This window comes from Betta splendens, chromosome 24, assembly GCF_900634795.4.
Source record: "Betta splendens chromosome 24, fBetSpl5.4, whole genome shotgun sequence".
Taxonomy (NCBI): Eukaryota; Metazoa; Chordata; class Actinopteri; order Anabantiformes; family Osphronemidae; genus Betta; species Betta splendens.
In genome coordinates this window covers 11576694-11604012 of record NC_040901.2, presented here as the reverse complement: position 1 = coordinate 11604012, position 27319 = coordinate 11576694, and the positions used below count along the sequence as shown (strand labels likewise).

Genomic DNA, 27319 nt, shown 5'->3' with positions numbered 1-27319 from the left:
GGGGGGTCACTGCTTGTGTTCTCCACTGTTTACTTATTTATTGTCTTGTGGAAACACCCAAGAGTGAACAAAGTGTGGCCACATGCATTTTGCAGTACAAGTCAAAAAGGCCTAAGGTGCTTTAGAGAAAGGAGGCTTGCAATAATTCTTTATAAATGATTTTTCTCCTGTAATTGGCCAAGTTAATAATAACTAATTTAATGAGAGGACAATAGTTCAGGTTGTGGGGTTATGTAGTTACATCATTAGCACCAGCCTACCTATATAAATAACTCATCTCTAACCTCCAGTCAATCTCCACAACCCTATGATTTTGCCATTAAATATTTGTTCAGTCAACATGACAGCAGCTGTATGGACCGGAATCATGTGTGCTCAGTTCAGAGTATAATTGATTGTGTGACAATCAATGTAGGAACAGCAGTGTGTTCAAAAGCTTGTTAGCAGTTTAAAATGCACAGAGGCTCCTTTTTGTCAACCACGTTTCTCCGTATGCCCACTAACATAAAGTGATAGGTTCATAATGTGGCTGAGTTGCATGTGAGAATCTCTGAATCTGAATCAGATAACCCAGAGATTATTCAGACTTCATCCTGTGAGCCCTTTGCTCCAAAGCCAGGTCAGTGCAGGCATGTGATCTAAGCTACACACTTTACACAGGTGTCTTCACCCCTTGTTGAAATCAAGCGGGTGAGATTTAGTCTGTCTTTAGCAATCTTCACTTGGGTGCTACTGTACATCTATGCAAGTGTCTGAACCTGATTCCCTCAACACTGTCCGAATGTTAAACTAACAGTCTAGTGGAAATAAGCAGAAAGACTAATTAAATACAAGAAGGTACAAGCTGCCTTCTAAATAGTCATGTGATTTTGTTGTCATTTGTGTATTGCTTAGGAATATAGTGCAAGTCTGCTCTTTGAGTCATGTCTGGAAGGTTTGACGATCATTAGTTTATTGATATCGCTGCATCTTAATATCCTTTGATTCCAAATCATCATTTGGCCACAATAAGAAGCAGGAGTTGATCTGTCCTCTTTTCTTATTTAGGTTATTTATGCTTAAAAGAGATCCAGACACCCACAGTCGAGGGAGAGCCGTTTTTAATTGAGGCCAGAGGTAAGGATATTTGAAATGTGAGGAGGAGGAGGAGGATACTAGATGAAGCAAGTTACTGGGTAACTAACACAAACATCATTTGAGACGTTGGGAACTGACTCACAAATGTAAATGAGGTATTTCATGTTTGTGACTCAGTGCTTTAAAAACATCTGTTTGACTGAAAGCTGCAGCAACAATGGAGGTGTGAAACACAGGAGTCATTCAGATTAACGCTCCTTTCCATTAAGACTATAATTACAGCTTGTGCACATCTTGCAGCTTTTGGAGGTTTTTAAAAACAATAGTCATGACCTGTATGGCAGGCAGGGAAATATAGCTTGTACATGTATATTTATTGTGACACATGATGTATAGCTTGAACCTTTGTCTAGAGCACTACAGCTTTATTTAACCCTTTGGTGCATGTAATCACACCAGTCTTACACCTTTTTATTAGTGTCTCCATCAATGCAGTCTTGTTTATATTCATTGTTGGTTTTGTCTGCAACAATTTATTTCACAGATTTAAGAAGCAATTAACACCTTTTTGAAAGAAAACATTTGACTGCTTCGTGTTAATTTGGGAGCTTAGTTCCACCGTTGCCAGGTTCTTGTCATTTCAATCGTGCTGTAACACTTTTATTTCTCTTACCTTAGTTTACCTTAACTGCCGTTCCACTGGCATTCTGTGATATCTGGGAAGTGGACTTGTGTGTGCCGTACAGCACTATTTGCAATTTTACACTCCAGAGAAAAAGACAACAACTGGAGTCTTGGAGGGCCCAAAAACCCTTTTGCATTTCAGTGAAGCAGAGACAAGACTCCACCCTACTGCCGAGCTTTGCAGAGGGAGCGCAAACAGCAAAACACGTTTCTCCCCACACAATTACAGTTTCACTTTGAAAGCCTCTGAGCTGAAACATTTGTGCCCCCGCTGCCTGGCAGCTTTCAAAGAGAATAATGTTTGATTTATTTCCCCCCTTATCTCCAGTCTATGTCTTGCCCTGCCATTTCCTCATCTACTCTGAGATGAAGCGCTGTTTGGCTCAAGTGTCTGTACAGCATGTAAGAACACTGGCCAGGGGTATTACATTTTGACACGCGAGAGGTCTGTTATTTCTGTATTAATCTGGTGGTTTTCAGTGTGTTGGGGGAGAGAACTATGTATTGTTCTGCATAAACCGTAAACCATAAAGATAATGCACCTGCACTTTTACTGTCACCAAACGTACTGAAAGTCTTTCTTTTGAATTGTCTTTATTTGTAACTGTCATGGTCACAAAGTGGTTGCTACAACTATCCATGCAAAAAAAGGATGAGTGAATTTACGGCTGAGTACAAATCTCCATTTAGGAAAAGGCAGTTTGACGCGAGTTGTCTTGACTCAGGTCTGGCTGGGTGTATAATTGTCAGTGATTTGGTCACATGGAAAATTACAGCTTGTGTGTAAGTGTTTGCTTATTGTTTCTTCTTTTTCATTTCTATAAATTTAGTTTTAAGTCCCCTCTTTCTATGCTTCTGTCATAGAATAAATTCCTCTGTAATGACAAGGTGCTGATCTTCATGTGCATTGTATTTTGCTACAATACAGACTGATTAATGAATGCAGAACATTCGTTCACTCTGCAATTGTCTACAGATACTAACAGGTTCCAAACTACAGTATTTCTGAGAATAGTGGGCCGAAATTGATAATATAAAATGTCAGTCTTAAATGTGACTGACACACACACACACACACACACACACACACACACACACACACACACACACACACACACACACGAGCCCTCACTCTCACCACCTATGCGTCCTGTCATTGTTCAGCTCCAGCCTCAGTCAGTCAGTCAGTCAACTTATCTAGTCTGTAATTTTCAGGTGTGTCTGAGTCAGTGTGTGCTGGAGCACATTCGTAGCACCGACATACCTGTGCTGCTTGAAAACAGGCTGTAGACTATAGCAGGCAGAAACATTTTAAACAATCTTTCTATGATTTGTGTTTTTATATACTATATAATTGACTGTAGATCTATAATTTCCTACGTGTAACAAAATAAACCCCAGTCTTAGAGCTTAGAGCTACATCATTACTGCATCAGTGTTTATACTCTTAAAATCCTTTTTACAGTTTCTGAACGTCCAGCATTCACACTGACAAGCTTTTAACTGCACTGAACAGTGATGCTAGATATTTACCTCCAGAGTTGACCTCTGTTTGCCATTGCCAAAGGTTACTGAGTGTCTCTCAGTGTAATTGGTCCTCTGTGATTGCACAGAGGCATGTTGTGCCACATTCATTCATTTCAATTCCCAGTCTCCCAGCCTTACAGTATAACCTTGCCCCATTGCTCTCTAACTTGTGCTTTCTCCTTCACTCTATTTCTCCAACTCTCTCCAGCTCTCATTAACAAGTACTACACAGATCTCTGGAGAAAACGAGTGAGTGTGAGTGTTTGCTCCTTGTTCGCGCCATTCTTATATTGTTTTTGCTTTGGATTATGATACATTTTCCCAGAGGACACACGGCCTAACCTATGTCATGTTAATTCTGTCATGCTGTTACAATTACAGTACAATAACCTCTCAGTGGAGCCTTTTGATGTATGGCAGTTACAGTAGCTTAGCTGTGTAATATATGACTGTGTAGTAACTGGACCATTTCTCTCTGTACTACAGCTGCTTGGTTCGTCCCATCAAGACTGAATTAAACTCTTTAAGCATGAGTACAATGAACCCTGCCTTTTAGAGGAACACTGTGGAAGCTCAACATCAACACTTCCGTCCATTCAGCCCTGAAAGCGGTACAGTGTCTCAAAAGTTCTGTTAATAATTTAAAAAGTCAAATGTAAAACAGTAGTTTGTGATGAATTAACTTTGTTTGTTGTTTTGCAGAACTAAATGTGTCTGTGAGATCCTCTTGCCACTTTACTCCGTGGGCATAATGTTGACCCAAATATAATCCCACCAAGCCCCAATCCCTGTTCCATCTCCCCTCCCTGTACCCTTTTCCATCTTCATCATGACCAGTCTGAAACGTTCGCAGACGGAACGCTCAGTCGGAGGCTCTGTTCCAGCTTCGGATGAGTTTTATACTCGTCGCCTGCGGCTACCCAATGGAGGGGCACCACCTCCCCGTAGTGAGAGCGCTCATATTTCCTCATCCTCCACCACTGGCACCAACCCGGGCGTCCCAAAGATGGGTGTTCGAGCTCGTGTGGCTGACTGGCCACCAAGGAAGGATGGGGGAGGAGGAGGTGTTTGGCATATCACAGTAGAAACGGACTCGCCCAGCTCTACCAATACCACAAGCTCTTCAGGATCAGGAAGTGGCGATAGGGAGAGGCTTGTGGGAGGAGGAGGGGGAGGAGGAAGCAGTGGTAGTGGTGGCAGTAGTGGAGGAGGAGGAGGAGGAGGAGGAGTGTCGGCCGTCGCAGCCCACAGCAATCTGTCAGCCAAGCTGGGCCACCTGATAAGCCCACAGGACTCATCCATGCTGCGCAACATCCACAACACATTAAAGAACAAGATGCAGAGCAAGGGAAAGGATAATCGTTTTCTGTCACCTGATGGTTATCTAGGGTCACCTCGCAAAGGCATGAGGCGCATTCGCCAGCGCAGTAACAGTGATATAACTATCAGCGAGCTAGATGGGGACGGCAATGAAGGCTGGTCCTTCTCTGGTTGGACCCCCATGCACCGCGAGTATGGCAGCACTTCATCTATAGATAAACATGGAGTGTCGGGGGAAAGCTTCTTTGACATGCTAAAGGGATACCAATCCTCTGAGGCCCCTGATCAGCGAAGCCCGGCTCCAGAAAGACTAACGGAGCTTCTCACTGTGGCTCCAGTAAAACAGGCTGCCCTTGACCTGCCAGATGGTCCTTTAGGTCCAGCGAGAGGAAGTCCTGCCAGTAGACTAAAGGAACGAGAAAAGCACTTAAAAAGGAGGTCGAAATCAGAGACAGGTGGAGAGTCAATATTCCGCAAGCTTCGCAGTGTGAAGGTGGAGGGTGACACGTCGAGGGCTGGCTCAGACGCTGAAGATGGGGGGAAAGGAGAGGAGAGTGGCCCACCTCCCAAACCCTGGTTGTGCCAAAAAGGCTTTGCCCATTATGATGTTCAGTCTCTACTTTTTGACCTCAATGAGGCCATCCAAAGTCGTCACTCTGGGTCCAAACGCAAAAACACTACTACCGGTGCCTCTGCTGCTGCCGCAGCCTCTGCTTCAGCCACTTCCTCCCTGTCCTCCAATCAAAGCGGGGTGTATGGCTCGCCCTGTGGCTCACAAGAAGAGCTGAGCAAGGAGGGAACGGGACACGGTACCAACCCTGCTTTGGACCCCGGGGATGACAAAAGCAATGATCTGGTTCTCAGTTGCCCATGCTTCAGGAATGAAATTGGTGGAGAGGGTGAGAAAAACATCTCTCCCGCAAAACAGGTAGGGCTCATCTATGAATCTGATGTATATGTCTTGGTTTGAATCTTTAGATATACAAAGAAATTCCTGAATTATTTGATTATTAAAAACATAAACATTACAGACCACCTATAATTTGATTATTGTAAATTTAAAGTGCATTCAAAATTGAAAAGAATGCTTCAGATTATTTGCTTTACCTTTTCTTGTGCTTCGTCCTTCAGCAGGGCAGCATAGGTAGTGGTGGGAGCTCAAGCAGTTCTTCTGGCAGCACAGAGGAAGGACCTCTGGATACCACCCTGACTACTCATTTTACCAATGCTGGTGTGGCTGTGCTAGAGGCCTCTAAGGATGGGCCAAGCCAACATGCTGACAGGTCCAAAAGATACATTGTGGAACACGTTGACCTTGGCGCTTATTACTACCGAAAGTACTTCTACCTCAGAGGTAGGAGGAATTTAATAGTTTGCTTTAATTTTAAAAGATGTAATTTTTAATAATCTATGTTATGTGTTGTATTTTTTCATTCACCTTTATTTGAAATTATATTCATCCCTAGAGCACTGGAACTATCTAGGGGTAGATGAAAACCTGGGCCCAGTGGCGGTGAGTCTGAGAAGGGAGAAGTTGGAGGAGCACAAGGAGCACGGCCAACAGTATAACTACAGGGTAATCGTCAGAACAAGTGAGGTAAGAACCTCTTACTGACTTTTTGTGCCATGATTCATCTGGCTCACACACACGTCTCAGTATAGTCACATTAATCAGAACAAAATGTTTTAAAATAGAGTTTAAATTTTGTCGGCGTTAACACACATGATCTATGTCCAGTGTTCCTTATGGAAAATCCCAGTGGCAGGTTCAGGGCCTTAGATGGCCTCATTTAACACCTCAACTGTTCTCCCAGTGGTTTTTACTTATTATGCTGTGTCTGCAGTTCGTACTGATGGGAAATCGTTCGTGTAACCTTTCAGGCTTTTCTACTATCCTCCTATAGATGCACTTGAGTCACAGATCTATGTCCTCATTGCCTGGGCTGAACACCCACCTACTGTCTTTGTCAGTTTTCATTTGTGAAGGATTGAGTGGTGCCATTTTGCGTCTAAACAAGACCGAAATAGCGCTAAAGGTATTTGAGAGGAGAAGGAAAAACATTGCTCTCATATTGAAGTGCATCATGAGTAATAGCCCTTTGAATCTCTTGGGATGACGCACAACCCACCATACTATGTATGTCTCTATTTTCTTCTTTCTCCCTCTCTTTCCTCTAATTGCTATTTTCAGGCCAGGGAGAGGGTCAGGTATACATATGTTTGTAGGTGCATTAGTGAATGGGATGCATCTGTGGTAAAAGATATCCAGTGTTCGGAGGACAGCAAGTCTGCGTTGTTTGCTTTTGTTAGTGCAACAATCAGGATGTTTCAAACCATGGGATCACCATAAATCACTAAAAACTTTTATAAGACAAGTCATACTTTATTGATCATCCCGGGGAAGTAGTTTTCTCTGCATTTGACCCATACACACAAGGAGTAGCAGTGAGCACCACACAAGGGGCTCTTGCTAGTGTAAAGTGTCCTGCTCAAGGACAGTACTCAGACAGGAGTCCTCCTGCTTCCCAAAACAATGCTCTACCCAATGAGACACCCAACCACAATGTGTAGTTTCTCTTCTCTTCACTGAATTTATTTACAATATGTGTTTTTTTTTTCTTGTGGTTGTCTGCAGCTGAATACCCTGAGAGGCTCCATCTTGGAAGATGCAGTCCCTTCCACATCCAAGCATGGCTTAGCTCGAGGTCTGCCTCTGAAAGAGGTGCTAGAGTACCTGGTCCCTGAGCTGAATGTGCACTGCCTGCGCCTGGCACTTAACACCCCTAAGGTCACTGAGCAGCTGATGAAGTTGGATGAGCAGGGGGTAAAGACACACGATTACTGACTAATCCATTAAAACATGAGCCATTCAATATGATTAACCTTTCTTTTAACTAAAGGCAGTTTCCCAGTTATTTCTGCAAATCAAAGGGACCTGTGTCATTATAGAGCATAGTTATTGTGATTTGTGGAGGGACTCAGTATCAGCATTATAAGGACAAAGTCCTGCATAAACAATAATCCAAAAGTTTGACTCTGTCAAATACATTCAATCTTATGATGAAAAATACGAAGCTCTTTAATGCCCATGCTCCCCAAAGAAATCTTCAGGAGCCAAACCTCTGTAAATGTCAACATGATTTCTTTGGAAAATGGCACCGTGATCACTGCAGAGCAACTCGGGAATGTTAATACCCAAAATGTCAACAAAAATGCCAACATGGTTGCTCTGACAGGATTTCCACACCATATACGATCTATTCTTTTTACAGCTGAGCTTCCAGCGAAAGGTGGGAGTGATGTACTGTATGGCAGGCCAGAGCAGTGAGGAGGAGATGTACAACAATGAATCAGCGGGTCCTGCACTCGAAGAGTTCCTGCATCTGCTGGGGGAGAGGGTGAGGCTTAAAGGCTTCACCAAATACCGAGCACAGCTGGACACCAAGAGTACGTAAATACACAGGCAGTAGACGTCCATTGGTTACATCAAGCCTATCGTTATTTAGTACGTGGTCTGTAAAATATTCTGCAAGGATACATGAAGGTCATATACTGTACTGCACCACTGGACAGAATTTTACTATGTGAAGGTTGTTCAAGAATTATATTACCACATCGATGACATCTAGCAAATGTTAGTGTGTAGGAGTGAGGCACACATCTTTTAAGACCGTTTAGTCCATATAGAGTGTGTATATAGAGTATAAATTAGACCTTAAACCTTGGCTTTTGACACTTCTGCTCAGACACACTATTATTCCCACTGCTCCCCTTTCTGGCATTCTTCTGTTCTTCTCGACAAATAGCTATAAAAGCAAAATACTTTTTAATCTCTGAAGTGACAGATGGCCTATGGTGTCATATTGTTCTGTGGCATAAAGTACTTCTGTCCTCTCTGTTGTTTCTCTGTGGCTCTAGTCTTTTTCTGGCCACAAATATGATTACTCCCTCTATGTAAGACAAGCTATAAATAAGCCTGTTTTTATATTCTACTCTTCTACACACAATCTTTGCACCACTTGGTTCATCTTTCAAAGTGCTTTAGGAGACCTAAGCCCTCTGAGTCTGCATGCCGGGCTTGTAATACACGTTTCACTAACCTAGAGTAAACTAAATACAAAAGTGAATCTCCCCAGGTTAGGTTTGGCCTTTTAAAACACCTTGTGTCTGTTTTGCACTCTGAACAGAGTGCAGGTGCATACTGTGTAGGTGTTTTTGACATGAGGTACCTTTTTGATGGCTAGTGAGTGTTCAGAGCTTATGAATACTGTGCCCTCTGATCAGCATTCACAGCAGAGCAGCGCAGACAACATAAAACTGAAATTTTATATGTATTTGTTCCTTGTAATAGAAATTAGGCCCCAAGACTTTGAGTTTTTTGTCAGAGTACTTGGATGTGGTAAGTCTTAACGGGGTGGTTTAAGGTTGGTTCCAGTTGAGGACTTAATATTTTGTAAATGTAATATAATATAATAATTTAATGTAATTGTATCCCCATCAGCCGACTCGACAGGGACCCACTCCTTGTACACCAATTACAAGGATTATGAGATCATGTTCCACGTGTCCACCATGCTGCCCTACACTCCCAACAATAAACAACAGGTATGTTGCCTAAAGATATCACTTACAATTCATGGTAAATATATAGGTGTTATACTTTGATTTGGTTTTCAGCTTTTTCATAGTAATTTGATCCAATCGGAATCACGATATAACTCTAGTTCCTCCTGCTGTTCAATTACATTTTCAGTTGCTGAGGAAACGTCACATTGGGAATGATATCGTCACAATTGTGTTTCAAGAACCCGGAGCACTTCCCTTCACTCCCAAAAACATTCGCTCGCATTTTCAGCATGTCTTTGTGGTTGTGCGGGCACATAACCCCTGTTCTGAAAACAGCTCCTACAGGTGAGATGCAAGACTGCGTATACTTGACAGTATTTGACAAAATGTCCAGTGTGTGCTGTATGTGCATGACTTCTCATGAATCACTTTCCATGATTACTTAAAACAATAGTGAAACAATAGTGCTCTTGAGAGTTGTATAGCTCTCTCTGCATTTGCAGCTCCATCACTCTGGCATGGCGTAGACACTGACTGTTGAGAGCCCTCTCTACAGCTCACGAGTTGTTAACACATTGTCAGAGGAGTGTCATATAAAATGCAATGTTCCAGCTTGAAGTAATTTTTACGAAATGGGAAACAATTCTGCCTGTTTCGTGTTCCTGTTAAAACTCTTCAGATCCAAAGAACATTTTATTCTGTTTATTCCTGTCTTGTTATATAGTTTTGTGTCATATCTTGCTCTTAATGACTCTTCACCCCTCTCTTACTAATGGCGGTCTTAATTGCTGTGTGAGAACACTGTGTGAGGCCCTAATTGTCCCCCATGGGGCTACTTCGTTACAGTGCAAACAAAAAGCCTTTTCATAGAGTCAATATTGAGTAAATACCATTTCCACGTTCATTCTGTGATTCACATACTAAATGAATTAGGTTTACAGGAGTGAAACTTTTTAAATGCAATATAGTGTAGGTAAAAGTTTAGCACAGGAAAAAACTAATAATGGCAGTAAGAAGAGTACGGGTGAGAACCCTGGGAATGTGTTCACATACGCTTCAATAACATGATGTACCCTTATTGTGAATTGGTCAGAACAGTAATCAGATTTATTTCCTTGAGTGTATTTTGGAAGCATGACTCGAGCTGTAGTTTTCCTTCATAAGGCAGATACAATCTAGCTCTTTTTCAGAGGTGAAAAACATCTTATTGGTGTCAGAGCAGCACAGCCTTGAGCTTCACAAAACAGATTAATGTTTAGTGAGGCAAGGATTTTAGATCGCCTGTTAGTTATTCTTCAGAATATGCCCAGAGCACCATGTATTTCTACAGTGTAGCTCAGTGTTGCTACAAAGATCACTCTCTAATTTTGTATTAGTGTCACAATGATCTGATTAGAGCAGTTCCTCTTCTCAGTATTGTTCCACCACATCATGACCTTTCAACTAAAGAAAGCTCTAAAAGCAAAAATAGGCAACACTGAGTACCACTTCATTGGACTATAGAACTACATTAATGCCACTAGGACCCAAAACATGAACCTGTAATTACTCTAAATAAACACAATCTAAACACTGTAAAGCATGCATGGTTGATGCTTTGAGGGCTATTTGGTGGTATGTGTACCTTTCCCACATTCACACTCATACATCTGAGCCACCCACTCCAATAGGTATTGACATCTTCTTTTTCTTGCCATGGCTCGGTGGGCAGCGGGTCGTGGATGCTGGTAGAGTTGATCTGCCCACACATTGGATATTTATAAGGCCACAAATCACTGAAACCACAGGAATGTGCTCTTTCATTTCTACTGCCAAACCTCCTGCCACGAGTATCACACAACAGCCCAGAACTCGACGGTCCCTACTGCAGCGCCTTCTCCTTTCCTTCTCCTTTTGGCTTCTCTCGTCCCCTTTTCTAATTCGGTCTCTCTTTATCCTTCACTTCCTTCATTCACTCTTTAATGTTCTTTCTGTCTTGTTCTCTGGCTTTTATTCCTCCACCTGTTTCTCGTCTTTTCTCTCTGTCCTGCATGAGTCACTGGCCTTTGGTTGACTGACTCACAGGTGTTTGATCAGCATAAGTGCTTTTAGAGCTCCAGTGTAATGTTCAGAGTGATGTTTGTAGTGACGGAAAAGAATAAGAATTAAAGGTCACATTTTATTTTAATCATTCGTTGAGCCAGCTTATAACCACTTCAGCTGCTCCACGTTCAAGTAGCCTGCAGAAGTCATTTGTCATGTACTGAGAACTGGATGAATTTTGCCCTACGAGTGTCAGACTCTGCATGAACTGTCACTTTATAGTTTTTTTTTTTTTTTTTTTTTTTAAGAGGCTGGGTATATACGGTTCAACAGCTCAGGGTTGTTTAGGTCAGTTTAAGGTGATTTTATTACTGATTCTATCTTTCACATAAGCTGCAAAGACTGTAAAATCTGTTCTCTCTACAAGCTGTTTCTTTCACACACATTATTAGGGTGAAATATGTTCATTATTATGTCGGCTTTAACTTGGGCGGGAGAAGTGGACACCTTTTTCTTTAGAAATTAATTTATTTAGGGCTCCAGAGTCTTATGGATACTTTATGGATCCGTATTGAGAAATGTCCTACAGATGTTTGCTGTCCAGTGTCACGTTATCATTGCTTTCACTGCTAAAATAAACAAGTTCATGTTATATCCGGTAGTTAAAAGGCTTTTCTGAGTTACAGTGAAGCACAGACACACTTCCAGTTTCTGGGGCAAAATCCTTATTTTCCACTTTCTCTTTCGACTTAAAGGTCGAAGAAACCTCACAGCCACCAAGAAATAAATAAAACATCCCATTAAAAAGGGAGGGCGCTTCAGAATGTATTAGAAGAGCTGACAACATGCTGCAAATTTTATTCAACCATTTGAATGATTCTCTGTGAAGGCAGAAATAAGCGTGAATAATGGAAATCGTTTTTATTTTAATAATCAACAGGAATTGAAAGGAGACTTGTACAGATTCGTACTATAACTGCAGGGAGTTTAGGTTAACATGCTTTTCTGACCTACCACCTGCACACATGTGGGCATATTTCCTTTCTTCCTCCTCGTTTTGTCCAAGGCTAGTTCAACCAGGAAATAAAGGTTTCCTCTGTTACCTTCATCTGTCACGAACAAGCGAAGGTGGGAAATAATGTGTCAACATTTGACACTTGGTATAATTGAACGCCGCACGTCTCAGGTGAGCACAGGGCATCTCTGAGGTATGTTTAGAAATATGTGGGAGACATATTGACTCTAGTTGCTTATTAGACAAGGCTATTAATCCAGGTGTCAACATGTGTGCTGATGCATGTCAGCAGGGAAGTGTGTGGGATGAGGTGCTACTTTTGTCAGCTGGTAATTATCACCTGAGGATCTGTTATTGAGCTCATTAGGACACGAGGCATTTAAGGCTAGGACGGGTTGGCTGACCACATACAGACATTGTTCTCCTCGTGCCATTCAAAAACTATTCAGTTACTGAATCTGTTTGCCTCATAAAATGTCTGCAGTCAGTCATTCCTCTGTTTTTGGTCTCCTGTGCCTGTCACATCCACATTTTCCTCTTCTCTGTCTGTTTTCTAGGGCTTCTTAGACAAGCGCTTAGGAATAGCCGCCTCCCCCTGTTATCCTCCCCTCCTTGTCTGCTCAGCTGAGTTCCTGACATACCAGACAGGGCAAAGCAGGCTCAGATGGCCATTGCAGGGACCTAATGAAAGGAAAAGGTAGATGAGATGTGAGCAGAGCTGCAAAGCAACAGGGAGTTGCAGGGCATGGAAATAAACTAGATATATGGAATAGGCAGCAAAAGTGAATTCAACAGAAATTATACTAAGGACAGGGGGTGATGTATTGCAAGTCATATAGTGAATAAAAATGTTTATTTCAGCTGAAGGTTAAAGACTGACAATTACCTCGTGAGATTTTCTGTTTCCTTATATTGCTTCAGATTCTTTCCCTGGTCTGCTTCTTTGTTGTAGCGTGGCTGTCACTCGCTCCAAAGATGTGCCCTCCTTCGGCCCCCCCATCCCAGAAGGCGTAACCTTCCCCAAGTCCTCAGTATTTCGGGACTTCCTGCTAGCCAAGGTCATCAATGCAGAAAATGCTGCTCACAAGTCGCACAAGTTCCGTGCCATGGCCACTCGGACGCGCCAGGAGTACCTGCGTGACCTGGCTGAGCGCCACTCCACCAACACTCCCATTGACCCATCTGGAAAGTTTCCCTTCATCTCACTGGCTCACAAGAAAAAAGAGAAGAGCCGTCCGTACGTAGGGGCCGAGCTGCGCAGCCTGGGAGCGGTGATTTGGCCTGTGTACGCTGAAGATCCCGGGACCGGAGGGGAGCTGGAAGCGCTTCTGGCCATCTCCAACGACTTTCTCATCTTGTTGGACCAGGAGGCAAAGGCAGTCGTGTTCAACTGTGCCACTAAGGATGTGATCGGCTGGTCCCTGAGCAGTCCTGCATCTCTGCGGGTTTTCTACGAGCGTGGGGAGTGCTTGTCTTTGAGGAGTATCAGTAACAATACTGAGGATTTCAAAGAAGTGGTCAAACGTCTGGAGGTGAGCGCACACACACATGCTCTCACACTAACGCATAATATTAAATGCCCTCTGTTCTTACTGATAATGTAATTTATTTGCTGTAGTTGTTGTAGTTTGCTTCACCTGTCTGCTACTTTCTTTCAAAATCAAAATAAGACCATTGCTGCCTAGCTGATATACAGAGAGCGCTGACACGGCACTTTCAGTGTGAGCAGAATGACTGTTATGTTTCCTGTCGCCATGGCAACGCTCCAGCTGTGAAACTAAACCAGCTCCATGGGGTCACAGGACATCTGGGTAGAACCCAGGACTGGGTACAGGTGACGCACATCCTCTTATGTCAATGGACTGAAATCCTGTTGACCGTCACCTGGTCCACTCCCACCCTCTCCCAGTGTTCACTGCTGGCTGTCACTCTGCCATGACAGCGTCTTCATGTGCACATGCCAAAGCTGTTGTCTTATTACCGTTTGCTGCTTAGTGAGTGAGTTTCAGAGAGACCTCTGGACAGCATTCTCCTAATGGATCATACACCTACACACAGTGGAGTGGCGCTATCTCTTTCTTAGGTGTTTCCATGGAAACTGCTTTGAAAAAAGTGTTTTCTTATGTAATCATCAGCGCTAAAGAATACATTAAGTCCCCCAGCCTCTCCCGACGTGCTCCATGCGTGTGTGCATGTGTGCACGCGCTAGAGAGATGTTTTTTATTAAGTATTTATGTAACCTGGATGGAGTCCACCATATTTGATTTGCACACATGCTTACAAACATACTTGAGCAGACATTATTTAGCTCAGGACTTGGAGGTGTCTCACTTTCATGTTGCATTTCATGCATCTGCTTTTAATCTTCAATCATTTGGATTACCTTGGTGCCAAAGAGAGGAAGAGACGTGGCCTTGAGCCACCTGATTTTTCAAATATGTTTTTCTTCCTCTCTCTGCGTTCTGCCTCACGGTGCATGTGTCTCTCTCATGCTCACTTTTTTTTCCATCCTATTTGCCCTTTATCCTTGTTGTTTTTCTTCCTCTGCCACATTCACATGCAGAAACATCTGAAAGCATCATAACAATTCTTATCGAGCGCCAGGCTGCAGCATGATTTATTCACGCTTCACAGTGAAGTTTGGCTTTTAGTAAGGTTTTGCCAAGGCCCTGCTCAGACAAAGCAATGCAGGCACCTTGAAGAAGGCAGGTTTATCACTAGAGAAAAGGGGAGTGTGTCAAAATAATAAAAAATATAGTTGTGAATAACTATGTGTTTGCTTTTTCCAGAGCAGTTGCCAGGTCTGTCCATGTGCTTTTCCCTTCTGAAGTGTTTCTCCTGTGCTACAAGCCCTCCATTCAAATAAATTTGTAAAAGTTTTCTCTTAAGTGAAGCACCTAGTTAACTGCCAATAAACCAACTTTAATTGAATTCATTACGGTCTGGGGATTAACATTTAAAAGGCAATACCCATCATACTAATGAATAGCTTGTTATCTGGGTTTGGTTCCAGTTCTTGACCAAGGGCTGCGAGACATCGGAGATGACGCTTCGTAGAAATGGCCTTGGACAGCTCGGCTTCCATGTGAATTATGAAGGCATCGTAGCTGAGGTATCTATTGATCACAGCCCTATACTTCTCTATGCTATTTGGGCTCAAAAAACTACTTTTAATATTTTGATGCTCTATGTAAATGTTGTTTATTTATTGTTTGCTGACATTTTAGCTGTGATTAATTATATTTGTCCGCTACCCTCTGTTAGGTGGAGCCTTATGGTTACGCCTGGCAGGCAGGACTACGTCAGGGAAGCCGATTGGTAGAAATCTGCAAAGTTTCTGTAGCTACACTGACCCATGAGCAGATGATTGATATGCTGCGGACGTCTGTGTCAGTGCGTGTTGTTATTATTCCTCCACATGACGACGCCACACCACGCAGGTAGGTGGAATGGATAATGTATTCATATAAAATCAATGTATGCATTTTAAGTTTGGTTCCATTTTTTTAATTTATATTGAATATATTTAAGTTCGTGCCAAAACGGTGTCTTCCATTTCAGAGGTTGTTCAGAGCTCTACCGAATGCCTGTGTCAGAATACAAGAGTAGCAGCAGTGACAGCGGCTCTTTTGAGTACAAGTTCCCCTTCCGCAGCAACAACAACAAATGGCAAAGGACCTCCAGCAGCCCTCAACAGTCACTGACTGCCTCGCCACAGCCTCACACTCCTAACAGGGCCATCAGCCTGGGCAGCTCTGTGGGAAAGACCCTGTCAGCTGAGAGGCTGGAGAGGGGGGCGGTCATCCCACGCAGTGTCAGCAGCGATGGACGACCCCTGGACACAAAGAGGTTTGAGCCTTCAGGCCACATTCATGACATGTCTTTGTGATTTGGTAAACTTTTTACTTTGTTTTCAACAGTCTTCATTCAGTTCCAATTTCCTAATGACTGTATAGTAAATTCTTATAGTTCCTTTTTTGTGTATTTGTCTGTACAATTACCAGAATGTCTCCGGGCAGTGAGAGCTACAGCCTGGCCTCCTCCCTGGCACTGGGACGTTCCCCTCACAATCGAAGTTCTCCCAGCAACCTGTCTTGTTCCAGCGAAGCTTCTGGAAGCTCAGCTCATTGGAGACAGAAGTCCATGCCTGAGCAGTAAGGACGGGTGGACGGGGATCTTATGATAAAAAAGATTGTATTTTGTCTTTTTCTACCTTTTCACTTAATTTCCTTTGAGTATTATTGTAGTATTGATATTAAATGTTTATTGAATGTGATTCAACTGAGCCATTCATGCATTATAATGTAGAGCTGGATCCTTGTGAACTAAAAAAAGTCATTTAAATGTATTTGTTAGACAGTTGTATCGGTGCATTGAATTAGTGTGGGAGCGTGAGGCCCTAGCAGGTCTGTCTGATAATGATTTTGACAGTATCTGTTTTTTGTCTTACACCTACGACAGCCTGTGGGAAAATGTATTATGTTTCAAACTCCATTGTACCGTTATTTCTAGCTCTGCATTTTTAATCAGCGGCACCACATTTAACAGATTTTCTGTACGCGCACTCATTCACCAGGTTCGTTGGCAACCGTCATTCTGAGAGACGGGAAGTTGTTGGAGAGGGCGGGTCGAGCGGAAAGTCCACTCCCAATTGGTCAAGAATGGAGGAAGCGGGAGGATCAGAACGAGGGTCTACAGGTGAATAGATGCTGTTTAATTCTAGTTATTATTATTATTATTATTTATTGTAATTTCATGAATTCCTCTAGGTAATTTACTGAGATGTAATTGGTCCGATCATATTATCAAATGGAGCGTGTACAGGTGTTTGTGCCTCCTCCTTTCTTACTCCCATCTTCCTCTACATCGCTAACTATAAATTGTCTTGCCTTCACAGAGAAGATCTTAGTGTTTTAGCTGAGAGACAAAAAGCAGGAGGATAAAGAGACAAATGGTAATAACAGAGAATTGCAAATGGAGAAAAGGGAGGGGTTCTAACAGTGATATCTATTATAGTATTTGGCTTTTCTCTCTTAAATAAAGGAACTGGAGCAGGACTGCATTCCCTTCCTTCCTGTTAACACAGCTGGCCAACCTAATCCTTGTGTGTCCTTTGCTGCTTCCAGCCTGCTCCTCGTTTTTCACTACAGTCTATGTTTGCCTCTCGTTCATCTTTTTTATGCTATGTCTTCTGGCTTTCATTTAATTATGACTATTCCTTTCATGCATTTTGGGAGTTTTCGTCTTGTTTTCCAGCTTAGTTTCTGAAAACCACACAAGCTTCATGCTCTTTTCCTGCTTCTTTGATTCCCTGCTGGATGTTGCTTTAGCTAATTGTTGACTCTTACATTGAACCATGTCCTAAACCTGTTCCTGGTTGCAACAATCACAAAGGAAAGTCCATAGCCTTCAATTTTGTGGTTGTTTACAGTATATATGCTTTTAATTTAAGGGAGGGACAATGCAGAGTGGGTCAGCTCAGCCTTGGCCAGCCAAGTGTCCAGCCCAGCACCGTCTGCTCTGCTGTTTGTGGTTTGGGGCTCTGACCTTCCCACTTCCTCCCATTTTTACCCCTTCACTTGCCAGTTTTCATCAAAGATGATGTTGTGTTGTCCAGAATAACACAGGTCAGAGAGAGGGCAGAATATTCACATGGCTCTGTGGGTCATTGTGTAAAGATGTGCAGAGTAATAAATGAGTTATGACATGACTACTTGGTACTACTAGATGACTACTTGCACCCCAACAGATGTTATGATGCCCCCTTAGCGCTTCTCTAATCATGTTGTGGTCATTAGTTGTCTGCTCTGTCTCCTTGCATAACATCTACACAATTACACAACAGACCCATTTATACCCAGAGATTTGCTTTAGGACACATACACAAATTCTCTCACATGGCTCAGCTTGCCCAAAACAAACCGAGCCAGCACGGACCGTCTGGGGACAAATTTCTGTTTGATGTGCGCTGCTGTTGATTACAAGTGATAATGAACACGGCAGATGAAGAATAACAACACTGTTAGAGTCGCGAAGCTCCTGGAAGCAAAAATGCTGTTGAATCATCGATAAGTGGTGTTTGCATCACAAGGCCTGCGCATGTGTTCATTACCAAGCTCAGTTTCTCGTTGTGGATCTTTTTGCAGAAACCCCAGTCTCCAAGTCTGGCCAAGGGTACTCAGGAGCGCCCCGCATCCAGAGGCAGGAGCAGGTCATTCACCTGTCACCAAAGAAGGGAAGCCAGGTCAGGCCTACTCTGTCAGCGTAGTCAAACAGCGTTCACTGAAAAGTCACACTTTGTCTTGTGTTTTATTTGCAGTCGGACAGCCCTTACTCTGGTCACTCCAGCAGCAACACTCTATCCAGCACAGCTTCCAGCGGCGGCCACAGTGACAGTGATAAATGGTATGAACTGGGTGCAGGTGGAGGCTCCAGCGGTGACCAGGGCGACCCAGAGCCCAATGGCCTGGGAGGAGGCGGCTACCTCCAAGGGGCCTCAGCGGACAGCGGCATTGACACGAGCTCCTACGGAGCCTCTCACCACCCGCATTCCCACTCGCACCACGGCAGCGCCACCTCCCTACTGGCTCCCAGTGGAAGCAGGGAGAGCAGGGAGCGCTCTGCTTCTCCGTGGCACAGCCCGACCGAGGGGAGCCGCAGGATGCTGGAGAGGTCACCCGCTGCCGCTGAGGCTGCAGCACCTCCAGGAGAACGGAGCTTGGAAGGAACAGGCCGAAGCCCTCCTACTCACCTGCTTGTCAGAGACAGCAGCACCTACAGTCTGAGTGAGGCTGCAACACACTCGAGGTGTGTCTTTAGTTTTTGTAAGCTAAACTACACTATACAGCAAGGTGGTGGGTCTAAATCTATTTATTTGGATCTGGAAGAGATGGAAAATGTCCCATTGTTGCCTAAAAATGTTGCAGAAACCGCTCTATGCCTTACATCATTGTCTAAACATTGCAGTAATGACTGGACCTTTCACTCTCCATTCTTTGTTTTTATTTTACTCTGTCCATCACTACCAGGCATTCAGGTCACAGCTCCCCCAGAGACGAGTCATCATCTTCCACCTCTCCTTCATCCCAGTCCTCTGTGTCACCTGGGCCCAAGAGCTTCTATCCTCGTCAGGGAGCTCAGTCCAAGTATTTGATTGGCTGGAGGAAACCTGGCTCCACCATCAATTCTGTCGACTTTGGAGACACACGCAAGTAAGGATGGGTGTTACTTGAGCTGTAACAGTCTCACAGACAGTGTTTTTGCTTTTCTTATAACGCTGGATTCATGGATTTTAAGCCAATGTTGTGTTGTGATATCAGACCACAATATGTACTTTCTGCATTCCCATTTGTATAATGAGGTGACAAAATCGGATGTTGCTAGCTTTAAAATGATAGTCTTTATTGCAGGGCTGCAGTAGAGACTGCATTTGTTCCATCACTTGTCCACCCACTGTACTTTCCAATTGATCTTTTTTATTTTTTCCCCCCCAAGAACATGCACACTACTTGATTACCACCCTGTGGCAGAAAATAGTATTACACTGTACAATGTATTCATGCATCAGTTCACATTTATTCATTTGGTCTCGTGATTGTGTCAGCCGATTGTCTGAGTGAATGTGTCTGTGTTCAGGAAGTCTCCAGGCGAGAGTGGGATAGAGGTTGTTCCAACTCCAGCTGCCAGACCCTCTCTCAGAGACATGCACTCCCCCCAGCCTCATGCTAAATCTACCATGGAGGAAGATGTTAAGAGACACAGTACCCCGGACAGCCCTCCACCCCCACGACGACACAAGGAAAAGGTACCCCTTAAAAGCCTGGATCTGAGTTTTTGTACACATTCGTTGAGGCATATGAATCTTTTGAGTCCACTTTCCATACTGTGATCCCTCTACCTCCCAATCCTGACAGCATGGACAGAAATCCCCTCCAGGCCAGCCCCTCAGCCGCCGTCGATCCCTCCATCGTACATTGTCGGATGAGAGCATCTATCGTGGCCAGCGACTTCCTCCACTGAGCGATTCAGTGGTTGAGCCGACTCTGGGCGCTGATGTTCTCTTCAGCTGCTCCACACTCCCGCGCTCACCCACCACCCGCGGCGTGCCCCTCCGACGGCCATCCTATAAGTTGGGAGTGAAGCTCCATGGTTAGTATGACACAGTAGTTTAAGTTAATGTCACCACAAGATGTAATTTGGCGTACATTTGATACAATAATTTGCATCTGGCTTCGTTAACTTTGTCTGCGTATAGGAGATCTCTCTGCATCTGACACGTCGTTGGTTGATCTGGTTGAGCGCCACCGTGGGCCCCTCCCTCCAGAACTGATGCCACTGCCATCCTCAGACAGGGACAGTCCCCTTGAGTGGACACACCTGGTGGATGTGGCAAATACCTTTGACACGGAGAGAAACACACACTATGGTATCACCTATTACTAATCACTGATGTTGTTGATGCCATTTGTTTCATTTTCACACTGATTAGAAAGAAAGTAAAACGAACAAAGCATTTTATCTTTGTCATTCTGTCATGCTTAGTTCATTTTTCTCCTTCCAGTCCAGAGAAGTTACGTGTTTGGGGATTCAAACCATCGAAGCAGCGGCGCGTCAAGTCCCCAGCAGCCTCACATCGAGCTGCAGCCTGCCCCACTGTCTCGACCATCATCTAGGTACTTCATCTGTATTAACGAACGTCAGGTTTTGTTTTGGCTCGTAGTCTGTCTTTGCATTGCTCAGAGTCAACTTAATATTAATGACTGTACTGGAGCAATGCTAAGTGTATCAGCATGTATTATTATAAAAAAGTACTCTGAACAACAGTGTGTTACCTATCTGCTATTAATGGGTTCTGTTTCTACAGTGAGGGTCATATAGGCCTGGAGAGAAAGGTGACTAAACTGGAGGCGATGGTAAAGATGCTGCAAGAGGATCTAAAGAAGGTAGGATGAGACCAAAGCACACACGCATACAGTAGGAACATATACGTATCTAGGCTATAATAAGCATTTTTTCTGATTTGTTCAAATTCAGTGTTTATCGACACACATCCTCCTCTGTCTGAGCTTTAAACAGATGTGATACAGTGGCTAAATATTTACCATTTACCAGCCACTTTGAAATGAGTTTATTCTTTTGACCCGGTCGCTGTCCATCTTTTTCAGGAGCGTGAGGAGAAGGTGCGACTTCAGGCTCAGATTAAGAGGCTCTGGGAGGACAACCAGAGACTGCAGGAGGAGTCCCAGACATCGGCTGCCAAGCTCAAGAAGTTCACAGAATGGGTCTTCAACACCATCGATATGAACTGACCTCCTCCTGCACACTTTACTCCACATATGTCCACACACACCAACGCACACATGCACATCAACACACACCCGCATAGAGACTGGATGTCGAAGGCAGACTGTCAAGAAATGTGCACGAGGACAGCCTCTGCTTGTGCATTGTTGGCTCCAAGCTGAACCCTAAACAACAGGGGGCCGTTACTGCTCATCACTCTCGGGCTCCACATGCTCCACAGACCCTCTGGTAAATTTCTCAGGATGAGAACTATTGTTATGATGGACTGGCCTCCGTTTTCCTGTGGGACCACGCATTCCGGCATCATTTTTCCATCATCTCGTTCTGCCAAAAACAAGAAATCACAAACTTGCCAACAACTGGAAGCACCTCTTTTCCCTTCATTTTCGGAAGAAATCTAATTTGCTTTTCCCAGATATCCCGGAGGTGAACATAAACATCTTTACAAGCCCCTGGACAACCTACGCTACGTATTTCCAATCTTTCGCTTCCTGATTTTAATTTTGTTTTTATCTCCCACCCTCCTCCCTCCCCCAGTGTTGCCTGTGTCTCTTCAATCTGAAGGGTTAGTGTTTTGTGCCAAACCAAAACTTGTCACAGCAGAGGGGTAGCATGATGCCATTTACAGTCAGTCAGGTACGAAACAAATGTGCCATGATTAGACTCTTTGAGTTCCTTCAAATGTTTTGTTTACTCCTCAAAGCCAAAACTCAACAGCCATCATCATGTGGGCAGTTCGTTCTGCCTTCGCACAAGAGAGAAACCTGGAAATGTACAGTTGTTTTCCCCCTCTGCACCAAGTTGAACTGGATTACAGCATCTGTCTCAACAGGACAAACTAACACCTGACAGCGGAGTATTTTTAGAAGCCTTCTGTAAGTGGTGCCATAAAGCAAGACTGGTGTCCAGAGCGCTGTGGCCCATCGCAGTCGTCTGTGTCTTAAAAGCAATAGTAAGAAATCAGGACTCCTGTCTTTCTGTCACAAAGCAGAACGGTTTTCTGGGGACAGGGTCAACGTTTCACTCAACAATACTTGTGCTGAACAAACACCTGCGACCAACGCGACTTAGGAAAAGGGAGACCGCTCATCATTACCAGACGGATTAGAGAAACGGCACGTGATGAATGATGGACATTTTTTGGGAAGGGAAACGTAAAGGGGTCTAGTCCCATTCTAATTTATTTCCTTGTATTATAATTACAATAAATAAGTTGTTCTACTCGTACAGTACAACTGACATCAGTGTTTAGTTTCTCAAGCAAAAGGTCACTAGATATATTATTTAAATGGCTTTCTTTCTTTTGGCTGAAGCCTGACTATATGCTTTTTATTCTGTATTCTGTTGTATTTTGTGGTGCCCGCCTGCTGTCGTGTTGCTTCCAGTGCCCTCTAGTGATGACCAGTGGAAACTTCATGATTATTACGTGTGCTGCCAGTCACTGTATTTTTCTAATCCCTCTTCAGGAATTAGTCTGACATCATCTGCGAGGCCACACAAATACGCAGGACAGGACGAGTAATCAGAAGCCAGCTTTGAAAGACAATCAGGTTGATTTTTGATCAGGCGTGAACCTCGTGTGGGTGTTGTCAGTGCTTCAGTTCAAACATCTGTAGTTTTCCTCAGGTTCAGTATTTGTTGGGAACGTGATAATATTAAGAGAAGGTTATTGCTCACAACTGACTTGTATTGTTAGGTCAAAGTACCCACGACAGGACAGACTGCAGGAGCTCCTGTACCAGTGGAAGTGTGCGTCATAGTGTGAATGTACATCCGTCTATCCAGCCGTGCCTACACTCACTCATGTTGGTCATTTACTCCCAGGCAGGGCAGGGACGTGCCTTTGAAACAGCACCTGGGGAACAGATAAAAAGGTTCTTCATCTGGAAACATGAGCACACCTGGTAACACACACACGCGCACACACACACACACAGCCCACTCTGTTGTTTTTAATGAAGTCCATACTCCAGTTGTAGACTGGGCCTCACAGAGGTTTGTCTGAGAAATCTGTTGCTCGGCCTTCTCTCACTTGTCCAGAAGGATATTTTTGCTTAACACAAGCAGACCAGTGTATGGAAATGCATCCGGGTGTGTGCCTTTGCATTCAGTTACATGCAGTATGTCATTCAGACCAGCTGGCCCCTATAATACGATTGTACTGGAGGAAAATGTGTCCCTGAACACTGCACGAGCAGGAGCCACAAAGCTATTTCCTCCTCCAAACACACGAGTACCAGGTTCAGGTCACTGTTGTTAGCGTGTACTTTGAACGTTGTTGTACGTTGTTCAGAGTAGTGGTGTAAGCCTTAATTTGCCGTCTGTTACCGTCGGAGCCCTTTGAAGGATTAATCTCTTACAGTACAGTTGCATTTATAACCCTTTGGCGTATAACAGCCGAGCACCTGGTCTGAATGTAGAGAGAATATAAAGAGATGTGAAGTTTACTGTTACCCACATTCAGCTCTGCAGGGAGATGGGTGAATGAAAAAGATGTAAAGATGACTTGGTTCTGTTTTAAGAATCTCCTGTCAGTCAAAATAGATGATTATCACGCAATGAATGGTCAGTATCTCAAATCTTTGGTGGAAATAATACCAGTTTAATAAAATTCTAGTCTAGTGATCATCCAATAATGTAAAATCCTTTTGAATCTTCATAAAAGATGAGCCACAGGCAGAAATGTTCCCGATCCATATCGTTTTAACATGACCGTTGTTTACCAGGAGCACCGGCCCGTCATCGCCCACATTTTGAATGGGCAGAGTCTCGTATCGTGTAAATGGAAAGCGCTCTCGTTTTTGTATTTTCAGACGACGTATGACCAAATGCAGATGTTTTGCTCGCATCTTTAAAAGTGTGCATCGAGTAGGACGTTACATATCCAACACACACATTCCAGCCTGCTCTGGATGACTGCTTGTATATTTGTTTTGTTTCCTCTGCTTCATTTGTTGCTTTTGAAAGAATATGGGAAATGTGAGTGTGCATATGTCTAATTGTTCCATTTTGTAAACTCTTGTTTTGGAAATCCTTTGCACAATGTTTTATATAAAGGGTCGTGTTTACAGGTCTTGGATTTATGAAGGTTGCAGTTATCCATTCCTGTGCAATATTGTCTAGATGTCCTGACGTTTTTCCTGCCAGTGCAGTTCCTAACTAACGGAGGAAGGTGCTTGATTTATTCTCTCCAAAAGAAATTAACTCCTTTTTCTTGAGGCATTGCTGATCAGGTGAGGGCGGAGCGGGTGTTGTTTGTACTGTAGGGACGCCGGTTTTCAATCAAGCACAACTTGCAAGGTCAGTGAACGCATCAGGGGAGGAAAGCGCCGCAGCTCAGTGTCGCTAAGAGCGAACCTGTGTGTTTGCCTCTGTGGGGACAGACAACAAACTGAACAGTAACATGATCTGCTCTGGCTGGAGATGAAGCGCACCGGTTTCAGGAGGACCCGAAGTTTTACAGAATGAAAAGAATACTGTTTACATCCTGGATCCATTGTATTTGTAACATGTAAAGGTATGAAAAAGACATTTGCGGTGATCACAGTATTAAAGTTTATGAAATAAATAAATGCTGTATCAATATGTTTTCTGCACTGATCATTGTTTTAGCCAGTAGCAGCACTGTCTTACTCTATGCTGTCTGTCACACCCACAGTGGAGGCGAACCTGCTTCACGGCCTCCTGTGGAGCTACTGTCTGATTGTGTCTCCAGTCAGTCGGTAGCGAGTGGGGTCTGTGGTCTGGACCTGCCTCAGGCTCCTGTTGTTCTAGCACACTGATTCACCTGATTGCACTTTAACTGCTGTGTCAGAGCCAGGACCTGTCTCGCCCTATCCATCCGTCCTGTTCACCTCCTACTCGATTTGAGCTGGAGCTGCTGAAACCAAAGTCAGGAAGTGAGGATAAAATTAATCCACAATGATGCAGTAGTTGGGATCATTCAACTCAAATTTGTAGCCAGGAAAGAAAACGATCAGTATCAGATTTTCTACTAATTGACTGCAGGTACTATCCTAGATGAGATGATGGTTTCTAGATGGTGTGTGTGCGCGCTCACCTGGGTCTGAAGTACAGAGAGAGTCTACATTGAAGTCTGATCATAGACACTAAGGCCTGTAAGAGTCTATCCTGGATCCATGTGAGGCTCTAGATTTGTTCACTTTATCATAAAGATTCTGCTGTGCATTGTTTTCCTATTAATAGCTTTATATGTGCGTTTGTGAACAGTTCCCAACTTTTCCTCAGACTAGAAGCTGTATAAGCAGTAAGACTGACACCTCAGCAACAAAACAATGGAGAAAAACCATCAAAGCCACTATAAATAGACGGCATGCATTGGCTTGATGACACTGCATGTGTGGCCTGAGATGCTTTTATCCCCCGTGTGTGTGTGTGTGTGTGTGTCTGTGGGGGGGGGGGGTCATCTCACGACGTGTTCCACAGCTTTGTTTGTGCCGTTATTGGAGATGTGATCTGCTGATTTCCAGACTCCTGCTCGCTGCACAGCGACGCTATTTCTATATTTGATGTCAGTTTTAATTAGATGTGACGCCCTGTGAGAAGCTTTAATTAGCCTCTTAACGATGCCTCGCAGAAAGAGACTTTGCATTTGAAAAGCTTTCTGTAGGTGTGCGCTTAAATGACGGCAATTAAAATGGCCTCTAAATGGTTTAATTTGGACAGAAATAGCTGTTAGGCTGATGATACAAACCACCCAAAGCTCATTTTAGTGACCTGACGCATAAACTCCCTCTCTCTCCTGTGGTAGAAGTGGAAACACAAACTATGGAGTCGTGCACATGTGTGTGGATGTACAACAGCCCTCAGACCCAGATAACAGAAGGTAATAAGCACCTCATATGTCTGTATGTGGAGGGTCATCTGTCTGTAGCCCTGTCTTTCTACAGGTTTCTGTCTCGCTGAGGGTCCTATACAGAGAAACCTGTGTAGTAGCTGTGAGACGGCACCAAATGTGGGACAACGCCCACCAACCACTTACCAACACACGCACCCCCCACTGGGAATTTCCACTTCCTGTTCACTGTTAATAATTCAGTTGGTCCAGAGTGGAGGCTGTAGTTTCTGTGAGTAGACATGGTGATGATGAGGAGGATGATGATGATGGGTGTGTGTGTGTGTGTGTGTCAGTCCGTCAGGCCAGAGTGGTCCATTAGTATCAATTTAGTTTTTGACGACTGTCAGCTGCTAAGAGCTTGTATTGATTCGCAGCTGTCCGCTTTTCCATTTGCGCACCAAACAGTGGACGAACGGCAGACGGCCCCAAAAGGCGGAGGAACAACGGGCGTTTGGAGCGAGCGGCCTCTCCCGTCCACGCTGCCCCAGTAAAATCCCCATTAAATTAGGCCAGCAAATATTTTTAGTCCCCACCAGCGCCGAGAACGCGCCGCCGGGATCCGCGTGCGGACGCGGCGGCGACGGGGCCGCGCGTGACACGCGCTTCCACGCGCGGCCGCATAGCGAAGGAGCGCAACTGCGCCCGGTTTCCGCCTTTGGTCCGCGGTTGCGTCAGACGCTTTGATGTCCCGCTCAGCTGAGGTTATCTGTCGGCCCGCCCGTGTTCGAGACGAGAAATCAGGGGAGACCATGCAGCAGGGGGACGAGGGGGAGGGAAGGGAGCGCGTGGGGAGTGTTTGAAGAGCGGAGGAGGACACGGGAACCGAGCGCGTGCGTGGAAGTGCTGCAGGTTCAGCACGGGGTGAAAAGGCTGCGTTTTATTATCCCAACAAAACCTTTATCATCCTAATGATGAGCTCGTTATCCGGTGGAAACAACTTTGTTATC

The 27319-nt window shown here is 44.2% G+C and overlaps 1 protein-coding gene across 7 annotated transcripts in view; it reads left to right on the top strand.

Moving 5' to 3' along the window:
* sipa1l1 (signal-induced proliferation-associated 1 like 1) overlaps positions 1-25099 on the top strand; it is a 43125-nt gene extending 18026 nt beyond the window's left edge. For 2 of the 7 annotated variants that reach the window (XM_029140597.3, XM_029140598.3), the window contains exons 3-26: positions 3497-3537; positions 3775-3899; positions 3991-5536; positions 5740-5962; positions 6075-6205; positions 7244-7432; positions 7881-8055; positions 9110-9213; positions 9362-9519; positions 13164-13743; positions 15225-15323; positions 15476-15651; positions 15773-16060; positions 16216-16365; positions 16788-16909; positions 18358-18455; positions 18531-19018; positions 19240-19422; positions 19847-20015; positions 20125-20359; positions 20466-20636; positions 20772-20883; positions 21075-21153; positions 21376-25099. In XM_029140597.3, the coding sequence (XP_028996430.1) occupies positions 4118-5536; positions 5740-5962; positions 6075-6205; positions 7244-7432; positions 7881-8055; positions 9110-9213; positions 9362-9519; positions 13164-13743; positions 15225-15323; positions 15476-15651; positions 15773-16060; positions 16216-16365; positions 16788-16909; positions 18358-18455; positions 18531-19018; positions 19240-19422; positions 19847-20015; positions 20125-20359; positions 20466-20636; positions 20772-20883; positions 21075-21153; positions 21376-21519 (5493 nt within the window). In that variant the 5' untranslated portion in view covers positions 3497-3537; positions 3775-3899; positions 3991-4117 and the 3' untranslated portion in view covers positions 21520-25099. Of the gene's footprint in view, positions 1-3496; positions 3544-3774; positions 3900-3990; positions 5537-5739; positions 5963-6074; positions 6206-7243; positions 7433-7880; positions 8056-9109; positions 9214-9361; positions 9520-13163; positions 13744-15224; positions 15324-15475; positions 15652-15772; positions 16061-16215; positions 16366-16787; positions 16910-18357; positions 18456-18530; positions 19019-19239; positions 19423-19846; positions 20016-20124; positions 20360-20465; positions 20637-20771; positions 20884-21074; positions 21154-21375 lie in introns of all 7 variants that reach the window. The other 5 variants (XM_029140595.3, XM_029140596.3, XM_029140599.3 and 2 more) reach the window with 3 other exon arrangements.
* The last annotated feature ends 2220 nt before the right edge of the window (positions 25100-27319 follow it).